Genomic DNA, 12,796 nt, shown 5'->3' with positions numbered 1-12,796 from the left:
TAGCCCTTGAAATGCCACAAAGCAACTTCAACCTTGCCACAGACTTGTGCCCTGAGCATGTATTGCTGTGCTGCAGGGTGTCGACTCCTAAGCGGTGGCAGAGAAGCCAACACCTTTCTTCATGGAGTGGTGATAACTCACATAGTGCAGGTGGGGCAGGACGGGTGCAGTCTCACAGCCCTTCTGCAGCCAAGAATAAGTGCTACAGCTTTTCTCCTTGACACAGCTTCTTCTTACCTTCCTTGGGACTACTGCCATTGCTTCTTACCCTGCTGTTGCCTTTTCAATCTTCATTTCTTCTTCTCATCATGCTCACCCTGCTCCCATTTCCTGTTAGTGCTTTTTAGCTTTCTGTGTCTTTACCAGGCCACTTTGGATTTGGGATGCGCTGAGTGCCAAATGGGAGCTATGTTTTAATCATCATCATGTTATCACATTACCTAGACAGCCAGTTAGTGACCTAGGGAGCTTACTTGCACACACACAGAACTACAGCAGTCTCTGCTCCAGAGGATTTAGACTCCAAAAATAGCATAGGAGATTGAAAAGGAATAAAGTCAGATGGATGAGAAAGGAGAAACAATGAGACAGTGTTGGTCAGCAGAACAGTCATCTCCATCAGTATCCTTCTCTGTCATTAAAATGAATCCTCTCCCTTTCATAAAGCTTATTATGGGAAGTGCTGTGCATGAATCCATTTATTTCCAGCCTTGTCTGGAAACACACCAATTTGTTCCACAATGTGACAAGCCAATATGTTATTTGGAAAAAAAAAAAAGAAAGGAGAAGCAGGAAAGGTTATCACGGCAATCAGGGTTTCTCTTCCACCTTCACCACTGCTGACTTTAAATGAGAAGGTAAAACCTGCAAGGAACCTTCCCCTTTTGCATCTACTATTTGACAGTTCTTATCCCAATCCACAATGCATTCATGCTTAACCCTGAATGCAGCAATGCTGCCCAGCCCCTGAAATCTCCCTGGGCTGATTGCAGTCCCAAAAGCCCTGTGTTTTGTGACTGTCCATTGGTGCACACTTTACACAAGACAGACTTAAAATAGAGACAAGGTTTACTCTAAGAAGAAAAAAGGGGACATGTTCTGAATTAGAAGGCTAGGGGCAAAGCTGTGAAAGAAAAGGTTTAAATAAGAGTAAAAAAACATCATAAGAAGTGAAATGTGAAATGGTCCTGTATCATGAACTGCCATTTAAACTGCCTTGATCCGTAAGGAAAAGGGATACTTGGGTAGAATATTGCGAGAGATAAGGCAGACATTTTAAATTGAATCTGGAAATAGGTTGTCTGTTGCTTATATTCCCATGTTTGAGCAGAATGACCACCTCACTGTTTCCCTGTCGTTGCCCATCACAGCATTTCCACTCTGTAACATGACCTTATAAACCATGCCAGGCCGGAACAGCCACTCAACACACCTCCTGTCACTTCCATAAGTGTCACTTCATTTTCATCTTTTCAACAGGGACCCCACATAGCTTATTAATAATGCAAGCATATGGTGTTTGCAGTCTGCTTTTCTAAGTGACTTTGTTCTTCCTTTCCTTGTCAGTTTTGGGAATCCTGCTGCTACAGTGAAATTTCCCAGTTCCAATATACCTGTAAATGCATGCTCTTGAAAAGAGATGTCGGAGAAACTCTAGTGTCTGTCTCATTTCTGTCCTAAGGGTCCCAAAGGAAATAAAGGAGAAAGTGGCAGCCCAGGACTACCTGGCTTCATAGGACCCCGAGGTCCACCTGTAAGTATGTCTGGGCATGGATAGACCCATTAGACCTGCTTTTAAATGTTACATTGACACAGATGGGACACGGTCGTATTTAATGAGGTAGAAACACATAAGCAGGAGATGCGGTGATCCTGAAGCCATACACTTTTGCTTCCAAAGGAAACTGGACTGCAAAAATAGCATTTTTCATATAGCCAAACATCCTTAATCTCATTTACTGAGCTGGTACCTGTCAGTCAGCCCTGATGATGTGTGCATTTATTGGAGTGTTTCAATAGTCATCTTAATACGGGTATGGCGTATTTAGGTTCTCAGATTATATATATCTGTGTGAACCCTGAAAGAGATAAATGGGGAAATTTTAAGTGTGGATAATAATACAGATATTTCTGATATTTGCTGTTCCAAGCAAAACTCCTTTGTTACCAGCAATGGAAGTACATTGCAATTAAAGCATTCCTATATCTCCCAAACTGATCTACAGTGATAATTACACACCTGAAAAGATCACAGCCTTGAAATCATATGTCTTTAGCCCTTCCGAGGCAAGTAAAATATGTTTCACTGCACTAGAAGGATGTAAAGGGTGAATGTTAGGTAAATAGTTTTGTTCCTAGCTCTGTTGTGACTTACAATGAGATTTAAAAGGTTTTCATGTGAAGCTGGCAGAGCGGAATCTTCCACAGGATGATTCTCTTTTCTTTGTCCATTTTTTATGGTTGGAAAGGGAGTTTTGTGATGAAGAGAAAGAAATATTTCTCTGGAAGATTATTTTAAAGCAGCAAATGTGGCGGCAATTTAAAACTGAAGTGGCCCAAAGGAATGCTCGAGTGAGTGTGATGCTGCCTGATTTGGAGCTGATGTGATCACACATCTGTGATTGCTTACATTACTCATGCATACATCTATAGATGTAAGCACTGTCAAAGATGTTTTATGTGTTACCAGTTTATGGGGAAAATTACCCCCTGATGCACATTACAGATGTGATCATATGTGTGGGTTGCAGCATCATTCCAGTATCTGAAGAATGCTGGAGAGGAACTCTTCCTCAGAGACTGTAGTGATAGGGCAAGGGGTAATGGTTTCTAGCTTAAATGGGGGAGATTTAGGTTAGATATAAGGCAGAAATGCTTCCCTGTGAGGGTGCTGAGGTGCTGGCACAGGGTGCCCAGAGAAGCTGTGGCTGCCCCATCCCTGGCAGTGCGCAAGGCCAGGTAGGACAGGGCTTGGATTAACCTGCTGTAGTGGAAGGTGTCCCTGCCTGGAGCAGGGGGCTGGAACTGGATGAGCCTTAATGTCCCTTCCAACACAAACGATTCTCTGATTCTATTAGTCTTTCCATTCGTGCTATGGGAAAGTGGGCAGAATTTTGGCAGTAACTGGTTTGATGTTTGTTTTGCTTTATCAGTGCTCTTCAGGAAAGCAGTGACATTGATTTCATTGAAAGGCTAAAATTCAAACTGTATTGGTTAATTATCTCATTATAGATGCATTATAGAAAAAAATCCTAATAATAATTGTTCAAATTCAGGTTTTTTTAATATAGTTCTGAAATGCAGGCAAGCATTCAGGCTGAAACTTGCTTTATCATGGACTCAGTATGCATCACCTCAGCTAGTGTAATACAAGACTATACCTCTACTTACAAAATTGATTTCCTTTACATGTTGTGGGTGTAACACTGACAATGCTTAAGCTAAACCAGCCCAAGTAAAGTCTGTGAAGCTTTGAGAAATGTCTTTAAGAAAGAGGAACAAAATATATTGAAAGAAGGAGCACACTTTCAATGAAACATCTGTCCTGCACTCATTCGGTTTGTCATAAATTCCTGTTATTTACATTTACACAGTGTGCAGCTTTACTAAAAATTCTTTCTAAATGGGATGTGTCTTTACAAGAATGAGCTATAGCAGTGGGTTAAGGATAAATCATCTAAACATGCTGCTCTGTAGCAGAAAACTTGACCTCTAAACAGAAAACAAGACAGGTAGTTAGTAGGTAGGACTTTTTTTGTTCCAACTCCTTGCAATGGGTGCTAAATTAATTCTCTGTGTCTCTCAGGGAGAACCAGGAGAGAAGGGTCCTCCTGGAAAAGAGGTAAGCTAAATTCCCAGCGGTTTCAAAGTAAGGCTGGTGTTTTGGGTCTAAAACTTCAAGAATGTGACCTAGGTTGTAACGAATTAATTTTTTCTTGAATAGTTGATATTTGAGAACAAATGGGGAGCTCTTCGGAATCTGTGGGACTGACAAGGAAATAAGCTTTCCCCAGGTCACAAAAATCACTGCAAAGGCATGTGCTTTATTATTTACTGTTATTATGTATAGCTCTTTAAATCTCACCCTCATTTTGTTGCAGGGTGCACCAGGGAAAACAGGGGAAACTGGCTCCAAAGGAGAGAGGGTAGGTTGGAGAATATTATTAGTTATTTCATTAGGTTGAAATAAAGAGAGCTATTTTGACTTAGGGGAAGGGGTCATTCAACAAAGAAGTGTGTCCTATAGGGATCTTTCACTCTTCCCACCCTCCCAGCCCTCTCTTTAATCATTCTATGTCAGTAATAATTTGTGGATCATTTGTAATGCACCAGATGTTGTATTCAATAACTTTGCCAGCTCAGCTGTTCCTGTTTTGCTGTGCTTGGAAGTGAGAAGTTTGCCTTTTATTTTGTGGTGGTAATGCTGTTTGGTTTTCACTTTAGGGAGAGCCAGGAATCAAAGGTGAAAAAGGCCCTCAAGGAGAAAAAGGCCCTCCAGGTGATCCTGGGATACCTGGTCACAAAGGCCATCCAGGACTGATGGGTCCCCACGGACCCCCAGGAGACACTGGGCAAGTTGGACCTCCTGGTCCTCCAGGACAACCAGGATTTCCAGGACCAAGGGTAAGATTGACAGAGAAGGGCTTTGTACAGTACGTGTATCTCATATATGGTGTGTGATCAGAAAAGTGCATAGGATTACCGTAAGGCTCATAGGAACCAGAGCAAGTGTGTGTTAGGACAGGGAGGCACTGTTTTCATCTCTTAGAATAGAATCATAGAATAGTTAGGGTTGGGAAGGACCTCAAGATCATCTAGTTCCAATCCCCCTGCCATGGGCAGGGACACCTCACACTAAACCATCCCACACAAGGCTTCATCTCTTGATACTACAACACATCTCAGGGAAGTGTCATGGGGATTGAACTTCAGGAGAGCTAAGCGATATCAGCCTATAGCCAGGGCAGCCATTCCTTGACATCTTATACCCCTAAAAGCCTAAATCAGATTCTTGTTACTATGGTCATGGGTCTGAAAAAGCTTCTTTCTATAATGATTTTAAGCATTAAGCATTTCATACGGAGACCTTATGCCTTCCCCTGCTGCTGGTTGTTACGAGAGACAGAATGCTGAGCTGTGGAAAGGTCACTGCTCTATTCCTGGAAATCCTGGAGCCAGCTCATCAGAATTCAAAAAATCCTATTTTACTTTAATATTCTCTCTTTTTTTTTTTTTTTTTGTCTCTAACGGGAAACAATCTCACTACTGAGACTGCCTTAGGGTAATGTATCTAGAAGAATGAGAAATACTACCAACATTAGTGAAGCCGTTATGCCCATCCTGAGCATGAATTTGGGATCATCTAAGAGGGAAATAAAGAGTGAAATAATCTCTGCTGTAAAAACTGGGTAAATTTTAGACAAAGCATTTCTTTGTGTGTCTCAACAACACAGAGATTTAATGAAATCCAGTGATGATTCTAGGCACTTGGTGCAACTAATAAAGTTAAAACTTGAAAAGATAATTTGTACGCCTTAAAAGTACATTCCACAATTGTGTTTGATAGCTGGGATATTCACTAAGAGCCGTCACAAATGGTTAGTACTTAATGACAGAATTGTTTCTTTTGTCACCAACAAACATATCTTTTTCTCATGCAAAATTTGTGTTGGGAAGAAGGCAGCAAATAGACCAACTCTATACTTCTCAGCAATATATTACTGATTGAAATTGAAATGTTTCTATTTAATAAAAGCTGCATTTCTTAATGAAGAGTAATTTCTGATTCAGAAGACCTCACTAGGTCTTTATAAACATAAAGGACACAGACTGCACCCTTGCATGTTAAAAGGGTAGCTGCAAGGGGAAAACACTTTCATGCAAGTAACTCATGCACAAAAGAATACAGCCTGTTTTCAAAACTGGAAGAAATTCAAAGAATAATTTAAGCCAAAAAAAGAAAACATATATTTCAAGTGAAGCATCTTACTTTACAATTCACAGAGGAAAGCATTTGATCTTGCTAGTTCAAAATGGTTTATTTTTTACATATAGCTAAATCTTTTCTCTCGAGTTTATGCAAAGATAAAAGTCTGGTTACCCTTAAACTTCTTTTTTAGTTCATTAGAAAGCCACAACCTGGAAAATTCTGCTTCCACCTACCAAAAATGCTTTCCTTGTGTTTTTTCAGTTGCATCATCTAGACTTGTTCACATTACTTTGAGTTCTGACAGCTATTACAGCAACATCAAACAAAAGACTTGAGAGAGAGGCTGAAAGAGGCTGGGTAGGGGACAAAGGCCAGGCAGCCACGTCCCCCAGCTCCCTTCAACAGCCCGAAATCAGGCAGAACCTTGTACTCATTTAGAATAGGTATCATATGCATAAACTGGCTGCTGTTCCCTGAGATAAGACATTGAGTGTGAGGGTTTATAGCAAGTCTAGATACCAACTACCCTGGGGGCACACATGCTTCTCTCTGCAAGGAAATGTGCAGTGCTGGAGAAGGATGTTGGCTTTCTACTATGATCTAGTAGGGCAGAGGACATCTCCTGATTTGATTTCTACTGCTTCTATTAGTCTTTAGGAGGGAGATTTTCTCTAGGAAGTAGGTGGGGCCAGTGCCCAACTATGCCTGTGACCAGTCTTGCTGCTTACACCACTGATCCCATGGCTTGCCAGCAGGTTGGGAATTGTGGGTGTTTTGAGTTCCTTTACATGCATTTTTTAGACAGTCCCTATAGTCCTATGTATGCTGTGGGTAATGAAATGCAACCCACTAAACCCATTATGGAGGGCTTAATTCACACATCCCCTGGCTGTGATTATTATGTCTTGCTATCGCTGTCATTATTACTCCCTAGGGGGAGCCCCCATCTCTAGAGACTTTGAGAAGGCTCATCCAGGAGGAGTTAGACAAGCAGCTTGATGGTAAGTAATCAGCTCTGGGAATCCAGAAGATGTATCTGAGAGTGTGAAAGACACTTTCCATAGCTGCGGTGGCACCTGAATGCCTTGTGCTTATGGAGGGCAATGTTGCAACAAGCTGACTGGAAAGAGGAATGTGTAGAATGGAATGTGCTTAGCAAACTTTACCATTCCCCAGACTTGATGTTCCAAGCAATAGCACAGGGGTTTTCTCCCTTATTCAGCCCAAGGACATTGCCTATGCTAAGCATCTTATGTCTTTTTGCTACCAAAACAGCTTTGCTGCAGACACATTCCTGCAGATGCCTGGGAATTATGAGGCAGTAGCACAAGAGAAGATACAAATTCAAACAGAGTAATTTGGGGACCTGGAATGGAAAGTAATTGTAGTAGAGCATAAACTTGCTTTTGAGGTCCCAGCTGGAGGAGAAAAGTTCTGATTTCTGGATGTGACACTCATCAATGTGAGAAAAAGGGGCAGAATGGATATGGGCTGCTGCTCCTCTCAAAGCACATGAATTGAGGCTGCTACTGACCCCATCTACAATGAAACACAGAGCTGCATTGCTTCTTGAAGAAGCTGACACATAGCTGCAGGCATTTTTCTCCATGCTGAAGATCGTGGTTCAATGGAGTGATTTATTTCAAGGGGTTTATTTACACACTCTCACACTTCAAATTCCATGCCAATCTAAAAGCATTCAAGATTGTGGATCAATGAAAGGCAGATAGAAAATCCTTCTCTGTTCTGTCGGATGTTTTTGTGATGCTGAGTATGTCTTAAGAGCTCTCTAGGCTGTTCAGTGTCTTAATATGGAAGTGGCAAGCAACGTGCCTGCTTGGAAATCGGAGAATATGCTGACACAGGGAGCTGCCTTAGTTACAGTTTCTGACTTCACAGCCAGAGATGGGTACATTAGCTTTAACCCCACATGTGTTACAGCCCAGAACAAGGAAAGTAAGCTTTCTCCTTATAAAGCAGCCATGTAGCATCATTTTCCGTGTAGCAGAAACAGTGGAAATAGGCTTTTCTTGTCGGAGCAGCAATGATTCCAGTTTGACACAAATCCATTGGCTGCACAGCTAAAGGGGGAGACATTTCAGATCCTTGATGAACAAGGAGCAGAGGATGAGAGAAATGTTCAGGGTTAAGTATAAAATCTGGTAGAAGCTTAAAGTTATTGAGAAATCAGGTTTAATTAATATAGAGAGGGTCATGGAGTCACCATCGTGGCTTATGGGGAAGGATTGTGCAGGGGCAACAAATGGGTGGCCCTGAAAAATTGACCTGTGACAGTACTTGGACTTTATGGAGCCACTGGTTCTATCTCTCTATCTCTTAGAGCACTGATCTTCTAGTCTAACAAACCCATTTCCAACTCTTCACAGCAAAGTTAGCCTATCTGCTGGCTCAGATACAGCCTGCACATGTCAAAGTGTCCCATGGCAGACCAGGACCTCCTGGTCCCCCCGGGAAGGAAGGACTCCCAGGAAGAACTGGCCCTCCAGGAGAGCCTGGCCGGCCTGGACAGACTGGGTCTGAAGGGCCACCTGGACCTATTGGTCCCAAAGGTAAGTGAAATTTGGTGTGTCTGGGCAGTGATAAAGGGATGTGTCTACTACACTTCGGCATCAACATCTCCTTTTAGTAGCATCTAAGTGATCCTTAGATGGATGTGTTCGAAGCAGTCTCAGTCTGTTGAACCAGAGCTGGTGATTGTGACCAGCAATTGCTGGTGTGTTCCACCTCTGGCCAGAACTGAAGCGGGGCATATCTTCATTCCCACTTAATGTCCCATCCCTGAGGACTGGCCATACTTAGGAACTATTTTTAGCAAATATATTGGCTTCAGTATGGATGGAAGACTAGTGGTAATAGTATTAAATTCTGCTCATCAGTTCACTGTTTTTCTTTCCCTCTCTATAGGAGAAAGAGGAGCAAAGGGAGATAAAGGAGACACTGGTGTTGGCCAGAGAGGGGAAATAGGTCCTCCAGGAATTCCAGGTGTGTTTATTCAGACAATCCCACAAAACACATCGCTCAGAACTGCTACAAGGACACAGGTCTCTGCTATATTAGAATCATAGAATCACAGAATGGTTTGGGTTGGAAAGGACCTTAAGATCATTCAGTTTCAACCCCACAGCCATGGGCAGGGACATCCACACTAGACCATGTTGCTCAAGGATCTGTCCAACCTGGCCTTCATTACTGCCAGGGATGGAGCATTTACCGCTTCTCTGGGCAATGTGTGCCAGTGCCTCACCACCCTGACAGTAAAGAACTTCCTTATAACTAACCTGGACTTCGCCTGTTTAAGTTTGAACCCATCACTCCTTGTCCTATCACTAAAATCCCTGATGAAAAGTCCCCTCTCCAGCAGCTGTATGCTGGATACAGTCAGTCAGGATAACATAAACATGGCATACATAATTTCTGTAGAAAGTGGCCCAAGGGGAAGAAATATATCACTAGCATCATATTTAGCCACCTTTATTTCCTTAGGTTGATTGACAGGTATAATGATCCATCTCAGTAACAGCAAGGTTAACTGGCCTTTAGGACAAATGCAGAGTGAAGCTTTAATTACTAGATACACTGTGCAGAGTCCTATCTGTCCTTGTTAGAATCTTGTTGTGTCCAAGCTGAACCCAGAGATTCAGGCAGCTTCAGGTGGTATAAAAGGTCATCTCTAACACCTGTGTTTCAGGCACGCAGCTCATGCTTTACCTTTGCTGACAAAGAAGCAGCAAATATATTTTGTTTCTAATTTGAAATTAGGAACCATTGACTCCACTAGTCACAGACCTCCAGCTAGATTCTGCGCCACTGACCACAACTCTCTGCCTTCTTCCTTTCAACCAGTTCGTTTGCTGTATCCTTACACTTTTTTTTCTTCTTTCTCTGCCACCCTGATGTGGCTTGGGTGACAGCTGATAAAGCTTGTGGTTGCACTACCCCTCTCCCTTTTTCAGTTAGCAGTTCTTGTTTCTACCCATCTATCTGTTCCTCCAAGTCTTGGATTCACCCCCAGGTTACTTTAACCACACTAAGCAAGTCTCCTACCATGTGCCCAGCGTGTTGCAGGTGCTCTTTAAGCTTTGTTTGTGGTGTCTCTACTTCGATAGATCGAGAGGTTTGGGTTTTTTTTTTTTGTTTTTTTGGTTGTTTTTTTTTTTTGTGTGTGTATGTGTGTGTGTGTGCGCTTGTTTGGGGGGTTTTGTTAGTGCTTTTTATTTTTTCTTCTTCACTCCTCGGCTCCCTCAGGGTCGGTGCTGGGACCGGTGCTGTTTAATATTTTCATCAATGACCTGGATGAGGGAACTGAGTGCACCCTCAGCAAGTTTGCTGATGACACAAAACTGGGAGGAGTGGCTGACACACCAGAAGGCTGTGCTGCCATTCAGCGAGACCTGGGCAGGCTGGAGAGTTGGGCGGGGAGAAACTTGATGAAATTTAACAAGGGCAAGTGTAGAGTCTTGCATCTGGGGAAGAACAACCCCATGTACCAGTACAGGTTGGGGGTTGACCTGCTGGAAAGTAGCGAAGGGGAAAGGGACCTGGGGGTCCTGGTGGATAGGAGGATGACCATGAGCCAGCAATGTGCTCTTGCGGCCAAGAAGGCAAATGGCATCTTAGGGTGCATTAGAAAGGGAGTGGTTAGTAGGTCAAGAGAGGTTCTCCTCCCCCTCTACTCAGCCTTGGTGAGGCCGCATCTGGAATATTGAGTCCAGTTCTGGGCCCCTCTGTTCAAGAAGGACAGGGAATTGCTTGAAGGAGTCCAGCGCAGAGCCACAAAGATGATTAAGGGAGTGGAACATCTCCCTTATGAGGAGAGGCTGAGGGAGCTGGGTCTCTTTAGCTTGGAGAAGAGGAGACTGAGGGGTGACCTCATCAATGTTTACAAATATGTAAAGGGTGGGTGTCAGGATGATGGAGCTAGGCTTTTTTCAGTGATATCCAGTGATAGGACAAGGGGCAATGGGTGTAAACTGGAGCATAGGAAGTTCCACGTTAGCATCAGGAAGAACTTCTTTACTGTAAGAGTGACAGAGCACTGGAACAGGTTGCCCAGGGGGGTTGTGGAGTCTCCTACACTGGAGATATTCAAGGCCCGCCTGGACAAGTTCCTGTGTGATGTACTGTAGGTTACCCTGCTCTTGCGGGGGGGGTTGGACTAGATGATCTTTTGAGGTCCCTTCCAACCCTTGGGATTCTGTGATTCTGTGATTCTGTGATTAGTTTTGCCTTCACCCTGTTTTATTTGGGGAGGAAACTATGGGAAGCATTCTTAAATCCATGGTCTGCATTTGCCATTCTCACCCTGTATTGCCTTAAAATGACAATGGACCCAGTATGCTTCGTACGAAAGAACTATGTCCCAAAGCTGTCTCTTGCCTCAAGCTTTCCCATCCTCACCTCCTCTCTATGAGGACTATATGCCATTGGGCAGCTGCACAGCTTCAACATGGTGATAAAGGAAGAACAGCTATACTGGAGCTGTGCAGCCCAAGGATGATATAGGGGGTGGATATCTTTCTTTCAGATGAGATACACTTGTTATGTCCTTGTAGATACATGCCAGCCAGACCCATATCTGTGGAAAGTGATGTCCGCATCCCTGTTTGGGTCAAAACCATCTCCTGTGATGCTACGTTGCTAATTACTACACCCTGCAAGTATCACTCACAAAAGGGAATTTTGGTTTTGTTTTAGGTCTCCCAGGGGAGCCTGGCTATGCCAAAGATGGGATGCCAGGACCACCAGGCCCTCAAGGTGAAGCTGGTGTGCCTGGTCTCAAGGGTCCACAGGGACCTCCGGGAGCTAATGGACAGTGTGACCCTGCTCAATGTGCTTACTATGCAAGCCTGGCTGCCAGACCTGTCAACGTCAAAGGGCCATAGCGTGCAGGGGTTATTCCCAGACTTGTCTTTGAAACTTGAATTCATCCCACCTGCCAGGAGCTCTCAGATGCCTTCAACTGTGTTTCTTCCATAGGAGGCCCTCTAAAGCCAACAAATGCTGCCGGTCGGTCAGATTATTTTTATGAATTATATTAATAATTATTATTATTATCTTTGATGTGATATGTGAATTTGTTTTTTGTTTACTCTAGCATCAGGGCATATTAAAACATTAAAAATAAGTGGATTTTCCTCTTTTAAAGAGCATATAATACCAATGCATTGTGTAGCTGTTTATGCAAAACCATTCCGATGTCAACATCCTTGTTGTCTTGGTTACCTCTTTCCAAAGCTTTACCCCTCACCCTTGAAACTGCAATCAAATCCTGTATCCCATGGCATTAACTGTGAGACACAGGTTGATCACAGGCTTTTTGGTGCTTTTTGCCTTCCACATGGAGGGGAGGAAAATAAAGCTATGCCAAAGCTGGAAAAAAGGTCTCCAGTACATTCACAACACAAAGGACAGTTATGAGCTGCCAGTGTGTGTTTCCCAGAAGATCCTTATTAAATGTAATGTTCTTCTGCCCGTAAGTGAATCTGTATCCTATTGGAGATATTTTTAATGGGACCATGTGTGATCTCACACTAAGGCCTGAAGAGACCACAGAGATGATGTAAACCTCCTCACTGCTCCCTGTGCAAGAGCTTCAGTACTCAGAGGGTTTACTCCTACCAGATGGAGCTTAAATTCCTTCTGTCAGGGAGATGCCTCTGCAAAAAGCTTCCATGATGTCCCCTATCAGCTCAGGGATGCCAAATTCCCTGTTCGTTGTCAGTGCACACACCACTCCCTTCCACTGCTTCACCCAAAAATCAGCCAGAGCAGCACAGGAAGTCCCCTGGTATTAATCTCAGGAAGCCAAGTGTGACCCAACTCACCATTTTGAATGATCCACTACAA

General features: G+C 43.3%; 1 protein-coding gene across 1 annotated transcript in view; it reads left to right on the top strand.

Annotated features, from left to right (window-relative positions):
• The window catches only part of COL22A1 (collagen type XXII alpha 1 chain), a 145,348-nt gene extending 133,451 nt beyond the window's left edge, over positions 1 to 11,897 (top strand). Inside the window, exons 50-57 of the mRNA XM_065669158.1 lie at positions 1,682 to 1,753; positions 3,806 to 3,841; positions 4,101 to 4,145; positions 4,444 to 4,623; positions 6,864 to 6,930; positions 8,317 to 8,499; positions 8,855 to 8,932; positions 11,645 to 11,897. Of these exons, the coding sequence (XP_065525230.1) occupies positions 1,682 to 1,753; positions 3,806 to 3,841; positions 4,101 to 4,145; positions 4,444 to 4,623; positions 6,864 to 6,930; positions 8,317 to 8,499; positions 8,855 to 8,932; positions 11,645 to 11,832 (849 nt within the window). The 3' untranslated portion in view covers positions 11,833 to 11,897. The remainder of the gene's footprint in view (positions 1 to 1,681; positions 1,754 to 3,805; positions 3,842 to 4,100; positions 4,146 to 4,443; positions 4,624 to 6,863; positions 6,931 to 8,316; positions 8,500 to 8,854; positions 8,933 to 11,644) is intronic.
• The last annotated feature ends 899 nt before the right edge of the window (positions 11,898 to 12,796 follow it).

Source organism: Lathamus discolor, chromosome 2 (assembly GCF_037157495.1).
Source record: "Lathamus discolor isolate bLatDis1 chromosome 2, bLatDis1.hap1, whole genome shotgun sequence".
In the NCBI taxonomy this organism is placed as follows: Eukaryota; Metazoa; Chordata; class Aves; order Psittaciformes; family Psittacidae; genus Lathamus; species Lathamus discolor.
The sequence above is the reverse complement of the archived record's forward strand: the minus strand, read 5'-3'. Positions and strand labels throughout refer to the sequence as shown.